The sequence below is a fragment of the Sporisorium graminicola genome, chromosome SGRAM_14, assembly GCF_005498985.1.
Source record: "Sporisorium graminicola strain CBS 10092 chromosome SGRAM_14, whole genome shotgun sequence".
In the NCBI taxonomy this organism is placed as follows: domain Eukaryota; kingdom Fungi; phylum Basidiomycota; class Ustilaginomycetes; order Ustilaginales; family Ustilaginaceae; genus Sporisorium; species Sporisorium graminicola.
The window spans coordinates 293,675-313,901 of NC_043724.1; the positions used below are offsets into that span (position 1 = coordinate 293,675).

Sequence of the window (20,227 nt, forward strand, 5' to 3'; positions counted from 1 at the left end):
ATGGTAGCAAAGAAAAGAAAGTCAAAGAGCCGAGCGACGAGCTGGACGTGGTGTGACCATAAAAGTGTGATGTGATTGTGCGACCGAAGCAGAGACGATTGTCACGAGAAGAAATCCAAAATCCAACCCAATTCTCCAAAATCTGTCAATCTCGAAAGAAACACTTGAATCCCAGCTCAGTTTTTACCAAAAATATTATATTAAAAACGAGAGAGAACCGGGAACGAGCGAGAGAGCGAGCCAGTGAGCGAGCGAGCTAGCATGCAAGCATTCCAGCTGGGTGTGAAATGCGTGTGTACGTGTATGTCTTCTTCGCTTCCTTCGTGTGTGCGAGCGTGTGCTGCTTGTGAGACAGGAAGGACCTTCCAGCAAATCCTTTTTTTCCTTTGAACGATTTTATTGTTTTTGCTGCGGGGATCCATCTGTGTTCTTCTTCGTACGATACAGACACGTCGATCAATTTCAGCAGTCCTTTTTCTTGTACTTCAAGATCAACCTGAGCGCCACTTCATTCCTTTGATGCCATTTGGCCACGTAGCGCACAACACCCTCTCGTTCATCTACTTGACGGAAGAGACCGGAAGAGCGCGGAAGAGTGAGAGCATCGCATCAGCATTGGCATTTAATCGCGGCCTCGTGCAACTCAAAACTTAAACAAGCCTTGTCTTGTTCGCGCTCCATGACAAGCTTTCCAGCGCGAGCTCGATGTTTCCCACAATCTTGTCAGTGTGGAAACGGTCATGTGCGTCTCTGCGTGTGTACGTATCAGATCATTCGCATTCGAAATGCATGTGTGTGTGTGTGTATGCAACAATGCAGCCCCCAAGCAGAGGGCATAGACAGGCTGCTAGCGAGCTCTCTCTAATTCTAGCAAGCAAGCAAAAAAGGTATCAAAAGGGGAAAGCCCGCGTGGCTTCTTACTCTGTCAGGCCTTCTTCCTGAGACGATTTGGCAGCTGGCGGTGCTACCGCTGCTGCTGTTGTTGTTGCCGCCGTGGTGCTCGCGTCGCCTGCAACCGAGCTCAGATCCTGCACCGACTCGCTTGCCGTCACCATGGTCTCATCCCCTTGGTTCTGCAGCGTCGACGCGTTGGGCGACAGCGAGCCACTCGCCTTTCGACCGCCGTCAGAATGCGCCGGTGGGTTGTTGTTGTTGCCCAGACTGCGCGGCGGGTTGCCGCATCGATCTTTGCCGTACGAAATCTTGACGCTCTGATAGTCCGGATGGCTCTTCATCCCCTCGATGCACTTAATTGCCGACTGGATGTTGGTAAAGTTGGCAAATGCGCAATTCTTCTCGCGCAGGCTGTTGACCGTCTCGATCTCGCCGTACTGCGAGAAGTCGTTGCGGATCTTCTCTTCCGTCAGGAAATCCGGGTCGTCAATGTTGCCAATGTAGACGTTGCGCGACCCTCCGGCCTGTACTGCAAACTGGATCGCAGGGCTCAGTGGGCCCGAGTGCTTGCCCCACCCAATCTTGAGCCGGCGGTTGTGGATCATGATGCCCGAGTACGACGCCAGGTGGAAGAACGCCAGCGCCGCGTTGGGGTCCACAAACGTCACAAACGCAATGTGCTTTTCGGGGATGAAGCGGATGTTTTGCAAGATGCCTCCACGAATGTGGTTGCAGATCTCGGCCGTCGTCGTCTCGGGATGGATGTTGCCCAGGTAGATGGTGCGGTTGCCGAGCTGCTCGAGCGCCGTGGCATTGGCACCCATCATGGCAGCAGCAGGGCCAAATACGGAACTGGCAGGCGAACGTCCGTTGTCAGCAGGATTGGGGCCCGCTGCAGCAAATGCGGCGGTTGGGTATCCGAGCGAAGCAGCTGCAGCCAGACCCATGGCGGCAGCTTGGTTGTTGTGCGCCTGGTTCTGTTGTTGGCTCTTGGGCACGTAGGCACATCGATCCTTGCCGTAGCTCACCCTCCTGCCCGCCCACGCTGGCTCGGTGGCGAGTGTCGTGACCACCTTGATGGCCGTCTGGATCGAGAGGAAATGGATGAAGCCGATGTTCTTGTCGCGTACAATCTTGACCTGGTCGATGGGACCAAAGCGCGAAAGGTCGTCTCGGAGCGACTGCTCGGAAGCGCTCTCGTCGAGCTGCCCCACATAGACGTTTCGCGAGGCCTGGTTCTGCTGCACGGCCATCAACACGGCGGGATGGCACTGCGACGGCTTGCCCCAGCCGATTTTGAGCTCCTGGTTGTGGAGCGACACTTTTTTGACGCAGGCATCAGCGTGGAAAGCGGTGGCGGTGGAGCCGTCGAGGAAGGAAATGAAGGCGCAGTTCTTTTCCGGCAGGATGCGCACATTCTCGATGGGACCAAACTTGACGAGATTGAGCAATTCATCGACCGAAGCGTCGGCAGGCAGGTTACCGACGTAGACGGTTCGGTTGAGTGGGTTGACCTGACGGGGCATGGCCGCAAGCACGCCGACGCCGGGGACAAAGCCGGGCGCGCTCGCAAAGTTGGCAGCAGCAAAGTTGGGGAACATGGCGGTGGCAGGGTTGATGGGGCCGCCGTTGGACATGAGGAAGGGTGTCGAGCCAGCAGCGTCAAAGGGCTGGCCGTTCTGGGCAGCGAGCAAGCCGGCGTGGCCGAGGTTGCCAGAAAAGGAGCGCGTGCCGTTGGTTCCGTTGCCTGGAGGTTGGAGTCCCGTTGCGCCGGCAAAAGGTTGCGTGCCATTGCCAATGAAGGCGCCTTGTGCATGTGAAGATGCGGCTGCATTGGTGGGGAAAGCGCCCAGGCCAGCTGCGGACGAGTTGACGAAATTTTGCTGCGCAAGACTGGGGATGTTACCCTCGGAGACGAAGCGAGCCTTTTTCGCGCCGGCATCTGGCATCTGGGCGTTGGGGATGGAAGATGCGAGGTGACCGAGGTTGGCGGCATGTGCATCGTAGGATTGGGAGGGGGCGCGTTTCATCATCTGGAGCGGATCGAGTGCGTAGCCTGGCACAGGAGCGGCGTTGGACTGGGTGTTGGTGGTGGTGGAGTAGCCGTTGGCGGCGGCAAAGGTGTTAGGAGCAGGCAGATTGTTCTCTTCGTGCATGGCCGTCGTCATATGTAAAACGGGGGAGGCGTGTCGATGATCGCGTATCACAGCGGGTGAGAAGCGAATCTAAGCAGCTTGAAAGATGTTGTGCTGATGTTGTGGCGGACGATTGCGGGAAGTGACGAACGCGTGCCCAGCGAAATCCTGCGCGAGCCGTTGGTATCAAGAGTGCGAACGATTAGTTGCTTGTGTTCGAGACTGACACGCGCTGTTGATCGTACAAAGCGGATCGAGGATCTTGAAGGCAAGAAAGAAGCAAAACCGGTCGCTCGAAGAAAGAAAGGGTTGTGCAAAGCCAAAGCAGCGAAACAAAGAAGGCTACGACGAAAGCAAGGCGAAGAAGGATGAGAAAGTAGAAAGAAAGCAGTTGCAGCAAGGTGTGTCTGTATCTGCGTAGGGCTAGAAGGAGGATGAAGGAAAGGATAGGGAGAGAAGGTAGGAGGAGGAGGAGCGGAAGAAGGTGGTCGTGAGCGGGGAATGAACAACGCACGAGGCGACTGTGCCAGCCAGCCAGCCTGTCAGCTCAGAACGAGCAGAGAGCACAGACATTCCCATGGCAACGCAGCGCAACGGCGGCAAATCGAACCGCCCGTGGCAATTGCCAATTGCTCGTGCTTCTGCTGCGCGCTGCGCGACACATTTCACAGCCGAGGCCACTTACACGCACACACAACACGCTTTCGCTCCCTGTCTTTCCGAAACACACACACGCACCCCCTTCTTTCTGTGATTGCCATGTCTCGCTTTGATAGCTGTAATCAGGATCGCCTTGTTGCTCGCGCATCCATCTGGCTCTTGCACAGAGTGCTTGTCATTGCTTTCCGTGCTTGCCATAGCCGCCATAGCTGCTTTGAGCACAACTCTCATCCGACGCGAGCTCAAGACTGTTTGGCTGCCGAAAGAGGCGGTGCGGCCAATCTATATGATCGGCCCGATCAACAACTCTGTTTCCAAATCGGACGATCGAATCGGGCATGGTCTCAACCCCGCACTTCTGGGGCGCGAATTTCAGCATGTGAAATTGGACGGCCGGCCTTGAAGCTGATTTTGGCTGTCCGTGGCACGCTCATCCACACATCAAACCACAAAAGCACAGGTCGAACAAGCGAATGCATAGGGAAGCATCTTTTGTGTGATTAAACAAGAAGAAACGGATGGATTACTCGTTGGTGTCGAACCACGCAGATCCGTTTTGTTCCTTCACTCGTCGGAACGAGTGTCAGTGAGACTAAAATCGCCAGTCTTCGCTGCCTCGATGTAGCCCTTGACTTTTTCGTAGATGGTGAAGACAACAGCTTGACCAGGAGCAACACGCGCTACACGAGGCGTGATGCCCTTCCAGAAGGCGCTGGCACCTTCCTGTGCAAACATGTCCTTGGCCACTTTGACTACACGGCTGATGGCGGTCTCGCCTTCTACCTTGGAGGCACGCTGGATACGCGTCTTGATCGTGTCGATGGGCGCATTCGAGAACGGTCCCAGAGCACCCGAGATGAGTCCGATCACGGCCGTCTCGTAGGAAGGCAGTTCGGTGGTGCCGTGGTAGCGCTGAGCGGCGCCCTTGAGCTCCTGGTAGGCGGTGAAGTTAGCGGCCTGGTTGGTCGCCTGTCGTGCTGCTGTGAGCGCCACACCCCGGTAGAGCGTCATAAAACCTTCCTCGCGGATGATTGTGTACAGGGCGTGTGCGGCGTTGCGGTATCGGGGCACCTCGAGAGGGTCGGCGAGCGAGTGCTGCTGCGCTTGTAGACGGATTTTGACCACCTCCATCGGGTTGACTACGGCGACAGCTTCGGTGGTACCGGCACCCAGACCGGCGAGGAAGATGCCTTGCGCCGACGTCTTGCCCGTGTTCTTGTCCGCCAGAGCCGCCTTGTACTGCTCGAAACTCATGAATCGGATGGCCATCTTGGGCACGATGCCCGCCACAACCGCGCCCAGACCCTTGTAAAGACCCAGTGGGGTTTCACGCTTGATGATATGCGCACCAGTTGCGATGAAGCCTCGGGGCTTTTCGCCGGCCTTCTTGCCTCTACGCGAGAGCTGCATTCGCACCTTGATCGTGTCCAGGGCTGCAAACCAACGAGAGGAAAGGATCAGGTTGAGGCAATGTCAGCTAATGGCGCTTCTGGGTACAGAATGCAGTGCGGGCGGGCCAGCTACTTACGATGACAGGTACATGCTTCCGCAAACCCTGCAATACCACCCGCGATCAGGTGTGTGGAAGGGGCCACCTTCTTGTCCGCTTTCGACATTTTGAGTATACGTAAATGTGTGTGCGTTGGAGAATTGACGGGGGTTGTCCAGAGATGTCCGATGTAGCGCGAAGATCGACTTGCTGCCTTTGGCGATGCTACCGTGGATGATGCCGGATGTGGTCTGTGTTCTGTGCCTTCACTAGCTGGAAGGGATTCGAGAAGTGATGGAGGAGGAGGAGAAGAAGAAGGAGGAGGAGGAAAACGAAAACTTGCTGGATGGGAAACAGTCGCACGACCGGCAGGCGAGCTTCGAGCAGGTGCGAACCTTTTAAAAGCGCTTGGTTCAGGAGGGCGCGACTGCAGCTGGACGAGGACCGAGCAGCTGGACGCGGGGCGCGGGGCAGGCGGAAGACTCACTCACTCACTCTTTCACTCACACTCAAACTGCTGAAAGAGCCATCTGCGGATCGAGACTCTCGGACGGCGGCTAGCTCCAGTCACCGTTGAGCCGGCTGAATTCGGCTTGAGAGAAGAGGGAAAAACAAAAAGGTGGAGAAACGCAGCTTTTGCCAGCGGCAGTCGACCGTCCCTTCTCTGTTGCTCCCCGCCTTTTGCTCGCGAAAATTCAACCGTGTCTTCTAAGGGGGCCCCGAACCAGGTGACTCAAACGTCTTCTTTGACCTTGGTCTGCTCGAGTCTCAAGTCTCACGCCCGGCTACTCTGCAACTATGGCGTCGTTCGCAAAATGCATCGACGCTTGGCGTCGTCAATGCCTTCTTCTTCTTCTTCTTCTTCTCCTTGTCCCGGTAACTAAGCGGTGCAGCCGGGACGTTGAAAGTCGAGGCAACGATGTCGCCTTGTCTCAGTGACCCACTCACTTCCCGGGCTTCCCAATTCTGTTTGCTCATGGCTGATGACCATTCCGTCAAAATATTCTAAACTCAAATTTTTCATATACTGTAGCAGTAGTAGTGACTCACTCTCGGATGCACATGACTGACAGCTACGAGCAGACGGCATGGGTCGTCTGTCTCTGTAGCACATGTCTCGCGGTCCGACCAGAAGCCGTGGAAAGGCATAAAAACAAGTGAAACGCCCGATTTAATCTTAGATCGCGACCGGCTTTCACGAGCTCCCTTGCAAGAGAGCCCTTATGGCTCTGGAGTCATGCAACGTGACGCAGCCCATCGTCGAGTTCCAGTAGAGGCACCCCGACAAGCTCGGCTTGATGTCAGAGCCAGTCCTGGACCGCGCACGACGAAGAACAGAGTTTGCCAAGTGGTGTTCGGGCTCATCTGACTCGACGAAGACGGCTAGCTCAACTTCATGCATGTCGGGAAGCATTGAAGGGATCTGAGGTGCTGTAGACCGGGAGCACCGGATCGAATGGAAAGAACCGACGGCCATAATTAGGCTCTGACGCTGTCACACCATTTTGGTCCGAAGTGGTCCTCCGCCGCCAAGTCTTGGAGCCGCTTTGTCCGGCGCATTAAATCGGCCGGGTGAGTTTGTGCCCGGATTAGAATTGACCGGCGTCCCTGCGTCGATCGAAATGGCCGCCTTACCCAATCAACCCGATTCGAAGTTGGATCGACAACTGCGACGGCTTGCCCAGCCTCGTCGGCCTCTCAGCTGAGGTGAGAAGTCCACACGGAGCTCGTTGATTCTACTACCATCAAGAAGTTTGCGTCGTGGAAGTTGACTGCACGCCCCGCTGCCGTTCGAATGCAGAAAGAAGGCAACCCAACGCATGGAATCTCACATTGCATTCTCTTGGAGCCGGCCGTCTGAGATCCAAAATTTGAGCCCTTGTTGAGCGTCTACTCGAACTGTTTGTTCATTGGCTCGATGGCTTCGGATGTTTGGCTCCCCGCCAAGTCTCGCCTTGTGCCTCGCAAACGTGCTGCCAGGATCATCTTGAATGTCGATCGCAAGGGCTGCCGAGAAAGGCGATTCAAGATGTTGGAGTGGATGCGGGGAATGGTAGAAGCAGACGTCGCTCTCGAGTGGAGGATTTGCCGGCAGAAGCCGCGTCAGCGACAGCGACTCGCCTGGCAGATCCTCCCCACTCGTCTATGCTGGACCCTGGATCTCTCTACCAGCTAAGCGAGCAAGTCACTGTCGCGTTGGCGTTGGCTTTGCAGCTTGCACACCCTCTCTTGCTTATCAGCTGCAAGGCTTAGCTAGCTCGGATCTCAGAGGCAAACAGCGAAGTAGATGAGTCGCCTGGTTGGAGACCCCTAAACAGAAGGTGATCTCCGCAACGAAGCGAGGCTCGAACACGGTTCGCAAGCATCTCCGATCTGTGTTTGGTGTAAGTTCGAGTGTGAGCTTTGTGCGTGCGATTGACAGGTCACGCAACCACCGATCTGCCGTGCCAACTGCGAACCGGAAAGGTTGCGTGACCGCTCCACGCTAAGCAGTGGCAAAAGAGAGAGAGAGGAAAAAGGGGTCGCCTGCTTCACACCCTCTCTCGCCATCCAAAAGCGGAAAGTCGTAAATCGAATGTGTAGGGAAAAGAGAGAGGCAGCGCTTTGAGCTAGAGGTTGAGCGCGCTTTCCACCGTGCATCTCTGCTGCTGTTGCTGGGCTGGGCTGGGCCTTGGCCGCGTTTGCGCACCCAAATGCACTATGATCCTCGTGTGGAGTTGAAATGCGCGCGCAATTCCCAACTCAGCCAAGTCCATCAAATCCAACTTATCCAGGCAGCACGCCAGTCTACCGCATCCAGTGGCCGGCTCTCGCTCGAGCGATAAGAGCAGACGGCGCATTTGCTGCAGCAGCAATAAGGGTCCGTGAGCACAGACACGTCTCGCTCAACTCGCTCAGGCCACTGCTCAGCCGACCTTTGCTCGCTCGCTCGCCTCGATCCCCTCCCTATCCAGTGCAGTAGAGGACCCTTTCACCCCCTCGTCAGCACCCGCCGCCTACTACTTGAACTCGATCCGTCGCTCCCGTTCCATCTCATCCTCCTCTCACCACCAACACCACCACCTTTTGTATCCACACTTTGGAGGTGTTGACTCGCTACCTTGCCTATACGTCCCTACCTACGCTTTCCTTGATCCTCGTCCCTTGATCCACTTCCATCCCGCGTGTTTCGACCCCAAGCCCATCCGCACAGCTCAATACAGACAATCTACATAGCTCACATCATGTACGCCAAACGCTACTTGGGCCTCTTGGCTCTGGCTCTCAGCCTCCCCCTCGCAGCCCTCGCTGCTCCCGCTCACCAGCCTTTCGTTCCCGGTTCGAGCGCAAACGCATACTCGCCCTCCACTCAGTTTGCTCCTCTCACCGCAAACCCTGAGCTCGAGACCATCCCTGGCGCCTACATGGTCGTCCTCAAGGATGGTGTCAGCTCCTCCGACTTCTTTGCTCACCAGAGCCTCATCTCGTCTGCCCAGCTCAGTGCAAACAGCTTCCACGGCGAAGACGCTCAGGGTATTCGCCACGTTTACGATCTCGAGGGCCACCTCCAGGGTTACGCCGGCAAGTTCACCGATGACGTCCTCGACTACATTCGTGCTCAGCCCGAGGTCGAGTACGTCGAGATGGACACGCTCGTCTCCGTAGAGGTTATGCCTCAGACCGAGGACAAGACCTGGGACGTCGAGTACGACCAGGACCTTGCTGTCGCCGCTCAATCGGCCATGAGCACCGCCAAGCTCGGCGCCTACGACGTCGAGAAGGGCGCTCCTTGGGGTCTCGCCCGTATCTCGCACCGCAAGCGTCTTGGCCTCAGCACCTTCAACAAGTACGTCTACCAGGGCGATGGTGGCGAGGGTGTCACCGCCTACGTTATTGACACTGGTATCAACATCAAGCACGTCGAATTCGAGGGTCGTGCCCGCTGGGGTAAGACCATGCCTCAGAACGACGTCAACGAGGACGGCAACGGTCACGGCACCCACTGTGCCGGTACCATCGGCTCGCGCAAGTACGGTGTGGCCAAGAAGGCCGAGCTCGTCGCCGTCAAGGTGCTCGGCTCCGGCGGCTCGGGCTCCATGTCGGACGTGACCGGTGGTGTCCTCTGGGCCGTCGAAGATGCCAAGAAGCTCTCCGCTCAGTTCCGCGCCAACCCGCACTCCGCTGCCGCCAAGAAGCACAAGGGCTTCGTCGCCAACATGTCGCTCGGCGGTGGCAAGTCGCCCACCCTCGACAAGGCCGTCAACGGTGCCGTCACCAGCGGCATGCACTTTGGTGTCGCCGCCGGTAACGAGAACCAGGACGCTTGCAACGTCTCGCCCGCCGGTGCCACTAACCCCGTTACCGTCGGTGCCTCGACCGTCCAGGATGAGCGCGCCTACTTCTCCAACAAGGGCAAGTGCGTCGACATCTTTGCTCCCGGTCTCAACATCCTCTCCACCTGGAACACCGGCAACACCTCGGTCAACACCATCTCGGGTACCTCGATGGCCAGCCCTCACATTGTTGGTCTGCTCGCGTACCTCCTCTCCATCTACGGCACTAATGACTTTAAGCTGCTTACCACGGGTGCTGAGCAGCTCTCGATTGCCGGCGTTGAGGATTCGCTTGCTTCCAAGCTTGCTGGTGTGATGCCCATCCCCGCCATGGCTCTCGACCTCGTCAGCAGCGTCGCTGGCTACTTCACTGGTGCTGCCGACGCTGCTAAGCCCGACATCGACGGTGTTCTGTCCCCCGACCAGCTCAAGAAGGCGCTCGTGAAGCTTGCCTCGTCCGGTGTCCTCACCGGCCTTGACTCGGACACGGTCAACAAGCTTGCTTTCAACAACGCCACCGCGGCCGCTTGATCGCATCCAAACCATTCAGAGCTCGGCTCCACTGTCCCTGCTGCATACCTCTCTATCCTGCATGACATGTGTTTTTTTCTAGCTTCCCAACTACATGCTTGTTACCTTCTCTCAGTGCTCTGTTCCATTCTCGTCGCAAATTTTTTACTCCAGTCTCGCAACCTCAATCGTCTCGTAATCACTCTCTCACACACACAGGGCTTTGGCGCCAAACATACACACTTTCCAACACTCTGCGACGGCACCTTGCCTCTTGTATTTTCTTTCCAATGAACGTTTCCTCTTTCTTTTCTCAGAACTAAGTTCACCTGTCTGTAAGTTATGTGCGTTGGTTGCAACTGGAACTCGAATCTGAACTGGTTGGTTGCTGAACAGGTCGGTCGTGGATTTGTGCACGCAAAAGATGGCTGGCTCATGGCTGCACGAGCGGACACGAGGAGGATGCTGGCACGCACATTGCAAAGATGAGATTTGGCAAATGCTAAAATAAAAAGTACACAGGCAGAGAATGACGCTTGTTTTGCCGGAGCCATCTAATCGTCGTCCCAGTTGGGGTTGGCTTTTGGCGCCTTGATGCCTGCTGGTTTGGACATGATGATCGAGTCAACGGAAAGCACGCTGATAGCGGCGCCCGTGGCGTATCTCAAAGCCCACAGCTTGGCAGCCAACACGTCAAACACCTGGTTCTGCGTCGTTGACAGGGTTCCGTCGATCTCGTTCTCAATGTCGACGCCCACATCGGCACCAAAGGCGTCGATGTGCTTGGCGTAGAGTCGCGAGACAGTCTCGGTCGAGTCGAGGCCGGCGTTCTCGGCTAGGGTTCGGGGCACCACTTCGAGTGCTTCGCCGAACTTCTTGATAGCGTGCTGGTTGAGGCCGGACGTCTTCTCGCCCAAGTCGACGATGCGTTTGGCGAGCTCGAGCTCCGTGGCTCCTGCACCGGGGACAAGACGAGGATCGCGTGTGAGAGACTTGATGACGTTGACACCATCATCGATGGCACGCTCGACATCGTCGAGCAAGTTGGACGTGGCACCACGCAGAACAATAGTGCACATCTTGGGCTTGGCCTTGCCACCGGGCTGACCCTCTTCCTGCTTGAACACAGTGACACGATCACCGCCGATCTCTGTCGTCTCGATCGAGTCGATCCATCCTGCCTCTTCTGGCAACGGTGCGCCAAGCCTCGCCAGAGGTGTAGCGCCGAGCAAACGGCAGAGACGACGGAGCTCGAACTTGGAGAGGATCTTGATGACGAGAATACCGAAGCGGTTGAGGTAGTGCTGTGCGAGTTCGCCGACCTGTGACTGTGTGACAACGACCTTGACGCCCGAATCGGCGATCTCCTTGAAGTACTTCTCAAGCTGCTGTTCTTCACCGCGCGAAAAGTTCGAGAGCTCATCTGCGTTCTTGAGAAGGACAGTGCCCTTGGTCTCTGTCTGGGTGATGTCCATGCCGCAAGTGTAGACACCGACCTTGGCAGCCTTAGCCTTCTTGATGACACCTTCGGGTTCACGGCCGAACACCATACCGCGCACCACTTTGGATTGTGACAGACTGCCACCCATGATCTTGACGACACGAACATTGTCGACGCTGAAATCGGCGAGACCGTTCTTGGCGTTTTGCGGGAGTACCATGGAGACGGCCTCCGCTACCAAGGGCGCCAAGAGATCCTCGTTGCCGTATTGTTTGGATGCGAGGCAGGGCTTGAGTGCAAGTGCGAGACTCTGGGTGGTGGGAGGGCTGGAAAGCTGGGCGACCGACAGCTGCTCAAGTTCGGCAAGACACTTGTCGCGGGCGATCTCGTAGCCCTGGAGAATCTCTGAAGGGTGAAGACCCATGGTGATGAGGTATTCGGCCTTCTTCAACAGTTCTCCGGCAAAGATGAGGACGAGGTTGGTCGAATCGCCCATCTCGGCTTCCTGCTGTTGGCTGGCCATGACGAGCAGCTTGGCGGCAGGGTGGACGACGTCAAGCTCGCGAATGATGGTGGCAGCATCGGATGTGACAAAGAGCCTTTCGAGGTGGTTGATGACCATCTTGTTGCGACCGTTGGGACCGAAAGAGGTTCGAACAATTTCAGAGAGTTCATTGACGGCCTGAATGTTACGAAGGACAGCCTCCTCGATACCTTGGAAGTGCTTGTAGCCCTCCTTGAAGAGGTTGGGACCTCCAGCACGTGGCACTTTGAGCGACATGGTGAGGCGAGAGAGGATAGTGTTGGTGGTGGTGGTGGTGGAGCAAGGAAGAAGAAGAAGAACACTTTGTCTTGGTTGTGCGCATTTCTCAAAAGTGATACGCGCGACAGATTCGCATTCGCCTTTGCTGTTGGTCTGCGCTGCGCTGCGCGAAGAAAGCTTCTTCACCAACACTCACACGCACTGCCAAAATTCAGCCGCTCAGCGCGTTCTTCTTCCGCCTTCGATCGTTCAATTTCCGCAAAGCATGTCTGTGCATGAGGCCGACATAACAAAACGTCTAGCCGAAAAATCACGGACTCCGCACTGGTCAAGCCAACAAATCCATCGACAAGAGTCCAAATCTATGTCGCATTGACGAAGAAGCACGCTACAAAGTGTCGACCGGTCGTCCTCCATGGTCGGGCTGCACAGCATAGCGCCACAGTGTAGCGTAATTCGAAGGTGTGCACCCTGGGATCGACTTGAGTGCAGCCTGGAAACAAGCAAGCAGTAAAATAAGCAACTCGAGTCAGCTCAGGTTCTCTCGGAGTTTGTGGTCCTGCGTCATGGCAGTGATGACTTACCAAAGAGGTGGGGCGCAGAAGCTCGAGCTTCTCCCGTAGTTGCGAATTGAGTCCCGGCACCGACTGAAAATCGAAGCCTTCTGGAAAGCGCAGCTTGGTTTCCTTGGTGAATGCTTCGATCTCTTGTGCTTGTCTCTCAAGATGCGGCAGGTACCTAGCCTCGATCTCTACTCTATCCATCACCAATTCGCTCATGTCTGCCAGCTCTGGAATCACTGTGACCAGATCGCGGATGCCCAACTGCGGCTGCCTGAGCAAATCGAGCCCGCTTCGTTCGTGTGAGTCGCCAGAACAGTGGAAACCGTGCTTCATCCACGCGTGCGGACTCATGCGCTTTGCCTTCAGCAGCGCAAGCGCTTGGTCAATGTCGGCTTGCATCGTACAGAAGCGTGTCCAGCGCTTTTCGTCGATCGCCCACATGTGAGCTGCTCGCAGCAGCGGTGTTAGACGCTTGTCCGCATTATCGGCGCGCAGCGTCATCCTGTACTCGCTGCGAGAGCTGAACATCCGATAGGGCTCTTCCACGCCTTGCATCACCAGGTCATCGATCATTGTTCCCACGTACCCTTCCGATCGACCAATGGCGAGTGGAGCCATTCCGTTGGCTTTGAGACCAGCATTGAGACCGGCGACGCAGCCTTGAGCTGCAGCTTCTTCGTATCCTGTCGTGCCGTTGATTTGACCTGCCATCCATAGCCCTTCGATCCTTTTGGTCTCGAGACTGTGGCGAAGTTCCCGTGGATCTACATGGTCGTACTCTACACCGTAGCCTGGACGCACCATGTCGGCGTTTTCGAGTCCAGGGATGCTGCGTAGCAACTCTGACTGTTGCTCGGATGGAAGCGTGCACGAGAGCCCATTCGGGTACAGAATCGCACCATCCTCTGTGCCCGGTAGACCCTCGGGTTCGAGCCAGACTGGATGTGCTTGCTTGTCTTTGAATCGGATCACCTTGGATTCGATGGAAGGACAGTAGCGTGGCCCTCTCACCGTCTCTTTGATGTGAATCGATTTGTCCAGGTTCCGCCGTACAATGTCGTGAGTGTGCGGTGTTGTGTGCGTACCCCAGCACTCGACTTGGCGAGCAGCGTCTATATTGGGTGTGTCGTTGAGGAAAGAAAATGCTGTCGGTGTAGCGTCACCGGATATCACTTCTAGGTGTGGGTCGACGTTGCTGTCGGGCTGCCATGGCCTGCCGAGTCGCACCGAGGAGGCAGCAATTCTTGCAGGGGTCCCAGTCTTGAGCCGACCGAGCTCGAAGCCTGCGCGAGCCAGACTTTGGCTCAGACCGTCAGAAGCAGGATCGTCGTTGATCGACGGCAGGGGAAGCATGCGGCCGGCTGGCCTCGACTCGAGTCCGAGATGAATGTTGGCGGACAGAAAGGTGCCGGTGGCAACGATAACTTGAGTGCAACTGATCCTCGTTCCATCGACCGTTGTGATACCACGGACGATCGCCCTGGTCGCTTTGCCTTTCCTGCCCTCTCCGTGATCGTGGAGACCTGCGCTTGACCAATCCAGCTGCAATCCATGCACCTTGGCCTCGAGGATGGTCAAGTTCGGATACTCTTGCAGCGCTTGTTGCATGTGTCGTCGGTAAAGGGAACGGTCAATTTGCGCTCTGGGACCATGCACGGCAGGACCTTTGGACTTGTTGAGCATGCGAAACTGTATCCCAGCCTTGTCTCCAATCACGGCGCAGAGTCCACCCAGTGCATCCACCTCACGTACCAAGGTTCCTTTTCCGACTCCACCGAGACTGGGGTTGCAACTGAGCTCGCCGATGCTGTGCCTATTCGTCGTGATCAAAAGCGTGCGTGCGCCCGTTCGAGCTGATCCTGCAGCAGCCTCGCAGCCTGCATGACCCGCACCCACGACGACAACGTCAAAGTGGAGATCCGATCGGCTCGGTCCAGCTAGTGGCGAGGCTTGTGACGCCGTGGCAAGTTGTCGCGTAGAACGTCGTATCGCGTGGTGGGCACTCCCCACGGCTGAAGCAGCCACGCCAACTCCTCGCCTCAGCATACCTTGATGCAGAAGCTTGAGAAGAGTGGATGGTCTGTAGAAGTGAAGGCAGCGGTGCTGATGGTGGTGGAAAGAGGGAAATTTAAAGTTCCTGAACCCTTGCATCTTTCCGACGACCTCTGCGGTTTGTCAACGCTCTATTTTTGTGACAATTTTTGTGGCCATTCCAATTTTCATGATTAGATCTGAACGCTTTCCATTCCTTGCGTGTCCACACAGAACTGCTTCACACTGGTCACAATTGAAGAAGGGACAACAAATGCATTGTTCATCACTCTGAGCTATCAGGCCAGCACCCCGAGGGGGCACCGGTTGAAGAGAGGAGCTAGCTACAAGAAACCAGGGGACCAGAAAAATCGGACTAGGAATGAGAAGCAAAGGAGTACAACAACCTGATGCCGCAAGCAGTGCATACAGGTTTAAGAAAGAGAAAACGAAAACTGATCCGATCATAGTCAGCATCAAGACAACCTTGCATAGCTACGAGTCCAGCTCGAATATCGCGACAGCTCTGGATATGCTGAAATAACGTCAACGACGTCGAAGAGGCGTGAGATCGTCGGTCTGCGCACGTGCATGACCAGCTCGCTTCAGACGATCGAAAGCGGCCCGATTCGATCCGTCGTGGACGGGAGTTCGAATCATCGAAGCGGGCCTGGGCGCCAGAGGTGATCCACGTACAGAGCCTCGCTCTGGCGTTGGTGTCGAAACGGCAAAGTTGTGAGGCGCTCTCACGGGCAATCGCGATGGTGTGGTGCTCTGAGACGTGTTGGACATGTTTGAGATACGGCTAGCTTGGTCGAGAGTGGGAGCTGTAGATCGAGATCCGGCCGAACCAGCGCTGACCGCCGGTACCGATGGTGGAGTCGAAGGGTCCTCTTCGGGAACAGTCGGAACGGCCTTGCGAGATTGCAGGAACTGCTGGCTTGGCTTGCGGGTGGCATTGACGTTGTCGTTGTTGCTCGATGCTCGGGAACTGATTTCCTCCAAGATTGCCTGAGCCCACAGCGGATTGGGGGGCACCTCGCTTTCGATGACGTCCGAGATCACCTTGACCCACTTCGACTTTTCGGCTTCAGTGTCGGCAAAGAAAGAGATGCGCTCGCCGTCGGCAAACGTGATGCGGAACGACCTGTCGACGTGGTAGTTGGCATCGGCGTCCTCTTCCTCCGCCAGCGTTGCCGTCGTCGCATACGATGCCATGGTCCTCGACCTGCCCAATGCCTGACTTGCACCTGAAGGGAAGATCATCGAGCCTGCATTGACGTGGTTGCCCAATTCTTCGACACAGACCGCCTTCGAAAGGTCGATCTTCACTGTGGGCTTCTTCGTGACTGAATTAAAGCAGATCAGGTGTTGTCCTTGCGCCTGTACCGGACGACGACGCCAGCTGGCGCAATCACCGCCCAGCTGGGTCAAAGTGCCCGTCTGCCACGGCTCGGACCTGTGCCAAGCAGCATTTTGCATCCCGCGAATGCAATCGCCTAGATTGTCCGGGAGGTTGTCGCGAGAGATACTCGGCAGAGGCGGTAGGTAGAATAGCTTGAGACGGAGCGTTCCTCGCACTTTGCTCAGGTTCTGACGGAAGTCTTGCGACAGCATCGAGACGTGCGAGCGCGATGCGATGCTCGAAGGGCCCGAAATGCTCCCGGTCGGGTTCGAAACACCGTGTACAGGAAGATCGAGCACCATGCATCGTGCATAGCATTGGCTGGCCACACGCTCAAAGATGACGCCGGTGCGACCAAAGGCGCCCTCGCGGTTGATGTACGCCAGCATCGGTTCAGCTCGCGAGGCCTGAGCGGCAAGCTCTGCGGCTGCTTCACGCTCTTGCTGCTCTCGCTTTGCTGCTTGCTTCTTGGGGCTACTGAAGAAGCGACTGAAGCTTTTCAGCGTGGGACTGCCGTGCTCGCGTCGTGTAGGCGACGAAGGACGCTGCGGCTCCATGAGATGGGCGTCGCGCTGCACCACGAGCGTCAAGCTGAATTCGAGGTTCCTGTGTTGGATAAGCTCGAATTCTTGTGCAATCCTGCTGACAACGTTGCGTCCAGCCCGAAGTGGCACGGTAGCCGTCTTGACCATGTGGAGGCCATTGTCGAGGATGCAGTGGAACGAGGTCGGGCGTGAGGGCACAGGAAGGTCGGTTGGGGTGAACGAATCCACCATGACGAATACTTTGCCCGCAGCCTTGCGAGCGTTGGAGCCTTCACGAATCTCGCGCATCTCCTTTTTGTATTCGTTGATATCACTGGGCCTACGCAGCTTCTTCCAGGCTTTTCCGCTATCGACATCACCCGCGGCTGCCGTGTGCGTGACCTTGTCGTCGATGCCCTTGAAGGCTCCACGGTCGTTAACATTGTAATTGGAATCGCCCTTTTGGTAGATCCGAGTGAGCTCCTTCTCCATATTTGTCTGGAAACCACCATCGATGGCTCGCTGGAGGCTCACATCGAGCATTGCCTTGCTCTTTGCGAGGTCGGCGCTGATGCTCTGACGCGTGGGAAGCTCAACCTGCTCGTCTAGAGATTCGCCGCTCGATTCGGACGTGGTCGACGTGCTGGTATTGTCAGTGTCGACGACAGCATCAGCTACGGCGGCCGTGAAGATGGGACGTGCGTCGCTGGTGCTCATGCTTCTTTTGCGACGGCCTTTGCCGTTTTTGCTGCGGCGTCGAGCGATGATTTGATCGGCGTGTTGGGCTGGGGTCAGATGTGCGGAAGCGGTACTCGCAGGGTCAGCTTGAGGAGTGGAAACTTCGAGCATGTTGGTGAAGGTGGTGTCGCCGCTCTCGGTGCCGAATGAGTCGAGCAGGGGAGGTGCACTTGCTTTAGCATTGTTGTTTGCGCTTTGAGGGTCGAGGTCTGCCGTCATCTTGAGTTCCATGCCCAGCAGGTCGAGAGCACTCTCGAGCTTCTCGAGTTCTCTGACGGGGCTCGGAGACGGGATGGGCTTGGTCTCGGTAGCAAATAGTTTGGTGGGTATCTGATGAAGCGGGGCACTGGGGCGAGCTGCTGTCGCAAATTTGTCTTGCGTTGGCGGTGCGTCTTCGGCTGAAACCGTGGAGGGACCAGGCTCGCTACCACGCGGCATGCGCCTTTGCTGGATGACGCTGCGCTTGACTGCGTTTGAGTCCACAGTAGTCGACTGCTGGTCTACTGGTGACTGCGTCTGGTTATCGAGCTCCACATGCTCCGACTTTGCTTGTTCCTGGTTGAGCTTCTCCCTGGCGACACGCTGAAGGATGGCATCACGCGAAATGTGTGGTCGGCCACGAACAGATCCGTTGCGGGTGGTGGGTGGGGGGATGGGAACCAACGTTTGAGCGATCTGCGGCTCTGTGCGACTGCGACCCGAATCACCGAGCAGAGGAGCAGCGACATCGACGTCCAGACTGAGGGGGGACCAGGCTGGAAGTTGCGGCAGCGCTGCTTGTTCCAGACGTGGAGGGTTGGCGGTGGTCTCGACTCGACCTGACAGCGGCTCTGGAGCCTCTTGTTCGCCTGCTGAAGTCTCTCGAGAACGCACGCTAGGGTTGCTCAGAATATCGTCGCGGAGCAGTTCATCCATCATGCTGTCGACGCGATCCGCAGCCGATAGACGAGCAAAGCTGTTTTCTCGCTCGGAAGGGAAGCCCTGCTCGTCAGTGCAAGAACGTTGAGCTGCGAGAGTGCGCTGGAGGGACAAATCCTGAAGCTCAAGGCTGCCATCGCCAGCGGTGGGACTGGGGGGGCCTTCGATGGAGGAAGTATCGTTGCTATCGTGTGAGAGATCGGGTTCCGACTCTGCTGAAATCACTTCGGCGGCCTCGTCGGATGAAGCATGTGCATCGTCGCCGTTGACCACTTGAAGCTGACGCATTGGCGCTTCGGAAGCGGTGGCAACACCCTGCTGCGTCCAGAAGTCGGTATCTGCTTGTCCGTGCTCGTGGTCTTCGGTATCGCGAAGGCTTTCAGCGTCGAAGCTGCTCTCCTTGTCGAACTCCTGTACGTCGAGAATTTCGTCGAAAGTGACAGTCTTTCTGCGCTCATTGCGTAGGGGACTAGACAGCTCGGATCTGAGACCCGAGTCGATGATAGAGCCTTGCGGAGAGTCATTCATGAAACGTGGACCGTGCAGTCGGTTGGAGACGAGGAGGCCCCTTGAGGCAGAAGCAGGACTGCTCTGGGGTGCCTGCTGGACCGCTGCGCGAGAAGGAGTGAGTGGAGAAGAGGGAGAGGAGAGTTCATCTGATTCTCCATGTTGCTGGCGGAAGACCGAGTTGCTGACGTAGTTGGACTCGTGGAGCCTACCCAAGCTCTTGCGAGGCAGTTTACGTTGTGGACCTTTTGCTGATGGGACCGTGGCGTAGAGGTTGAATGGATTGCTGTTCTCAGCGTCATCATCAGCATCCGAGAGATTGGATTTTAAAGTGTGTTGAGTAGTCTGGGTAGAGCTAGAGATGCCGATACCGAGTCCGAATGATGGAGATGTGGGTGGTTTGCGCGAAGGGGAGCCACGTGGTGAGTTGGTGAGAGAGCTCGGCTGGCTTCCACCATCGATCTGTTTGAAAATGCTGTTTGAGACGAGGCCGTGGTTGCGCAGCGACTTGAAGTTCTGTGTCTGTTTCTTTGGGCTATGAAGGGAAGGATGATCTTCGTTGGTATGCTCGGGGGATGACTGTGAGTATGTCACAGTGGAGCCTCGCTTTGCGGTTCGGAGAGGCGACCATCCATTTGTGCTTGCGCCGAGGATGGCAGCTGTGGTGGAAGGTGGTGTTGCAGCCGTCAAGGCACTGGTCGAGCCAGCATGGGAAGTGCGGTCGCTCATTGCAACGATGTGAAAGCCAGTTGGACGTGATAGCTTCGAGAAGGATGTGGGTAGGAAGGAGGTGTGTGGAGATTGCGACCTTGTGATAGATGTACGTGGGTAGGTGTATGGAGATTGATGAGGCTATCGGCAGGGACGATGATGAAGGAAGAGGAAGAGGCAGAGAAGCTCAGACGCTGATCCGATGCAGCCAAGTGAATTCACAGGAGGAGGTGGGAGGTGTGACAGCGGCAGAGTAGCTGAGTGTTGTCGTGATTTCTGACAGCTCTCTTCCCGTCTTGTTGAACATCTAGTTTTTATTTTCATTCGAGAGCTGCAACCCACCCAGTACTGTACTATGCAACAAGAACGCTTTCCACTGCGCGGTGAGTTGGGCTGTGCATGCGACCCTGCGCCGTCAACCGCATCTCTTCCTTGCCCTGACGACGCGGTGCGGGGGACGAATGTAAGGCAGGAGTAGCAGCGAGCAATACGCACTTGTCCGTGAGAGGTCCGCGCTCATTTGAATACAAGCTAACACCCTGCTCGTCACCACACATTCGGCTGTTCCCCATCGCAACAATTTTTCAGAAGCTCGGGATAGGACGATGGGAAGACTCTGTTCGAT

At 56.4% G+C, this 20,227-nt stretch overlaps 6 protein-coding genes across 6 annotated transcripts; 1 reads left to right on the top strand and 5 right to left on the bottom strand.

Moving 5' to 3' along the window:
• Nucleotides 1-917: 917 nt before the first annotated feature.
• Nucleotides 918-3,062, bottom strand: EX895_002352 (uncharacterized protein; the record flags this gene model as incomplete). Its single annotated transcript, XM_029882951.1, has 1 exon — nt 918-3,062. The coding sequence occupies one exon, from the start codon at nt 3,060-3,062 to the stop codon at nt 918-920; it is 2,145 nt and encodes a 714-aa protein (XP_029740706.1).
• A 1,191-nt stretch (nt 3,063-4,253) lies between these two features.
• On the bottom strand, nt 4,254-5,305 carry EX895_002353 (uncharacterized protein; the record flags this gene model as incomplete). The annotated part of the gene is made up of 2 exons (XM_029882952.1): nt 4,254-5,122; nt 5,218-5,305. The coding sequence occupies 2 exons, from the start codon at nt 5,303-5,305 to the stop codon at nt 4,254-4,256; spliced, it is 957 nt and encodes a 318-aa protein (XP_029740707.1).
• A 3,097-nt stretch (nt 5,306-8,402) lies between these two features.
• EX895_002354 (uncharacterized protein) lies at nt 8,403-10,022 on the top strand (the record flags this gene model as incomplete). Its single annotated transcript, XM_029882953.1, has 1 exon — nt 8,403-10,022. The coding sequence occupies one exon, from the start codon at nt 8,403-8,405 to the stop codon at nt 10,020-10,022; it is 1,620 nt and encodes a 539-aa protein (XP_029740708.1).
• Nucleotides 10,023-10,555: 533 nt separating this feature from the next.
• On the bottom strand, nt 10,556-12,223 carry EX895_002355 (uncharacterized protein; the record flags this gene model as incomplete). The annotated part of the gene is made up of 1 exon (XM_029882954.1): nt 10,556-12,223. One exon carries the CDS (start codon nt 12,221-12,223, stop codon nt 10,556-10,558), a length of 1,668 nt encoding a protein of 555 aa, XP_029740709.1.
• A 370-nt stretch (nt 12,224-12,593) lies between these two features.
• On the bottom strand, nt 12,594-14,814 carry EX895_002356 (uncharacterized protein; the record flags this gene model as incomplete). The annotated part of the gene is made up of 2 exons (XM_029882955.1): nt 12,594-12,698; nt 12,790-14,814. 2 exons carry the CDS (start codon nt 14,812-14,814, stop codon nt 12,594-12,596), a joined length of 2,130 nt encoding a protein of 709 aa, XP_029740710.1.
• Nucleotides 14,815-15,345: 531 nt separating this feature from the next.
• On the bottom strand, nt 15,346-19,620 carry EX895_002357 (uncharacterized protein; the record flags this gene model as incomplete). The annotated part of the gene is made up of 1 exon (XM_029882956.1): nt 15,346-19,620. The coding sequence occupies one exon, from the start codon at nt 19,618-19,620 to the stop codon at nt 15,346-15,348; it is 4,275 nt and encodes a 1,424-aa protein (XP_029740711.1).
• Between the last annotated feature and the right edge of the window lie 607 nt (nt 19,621-20,227).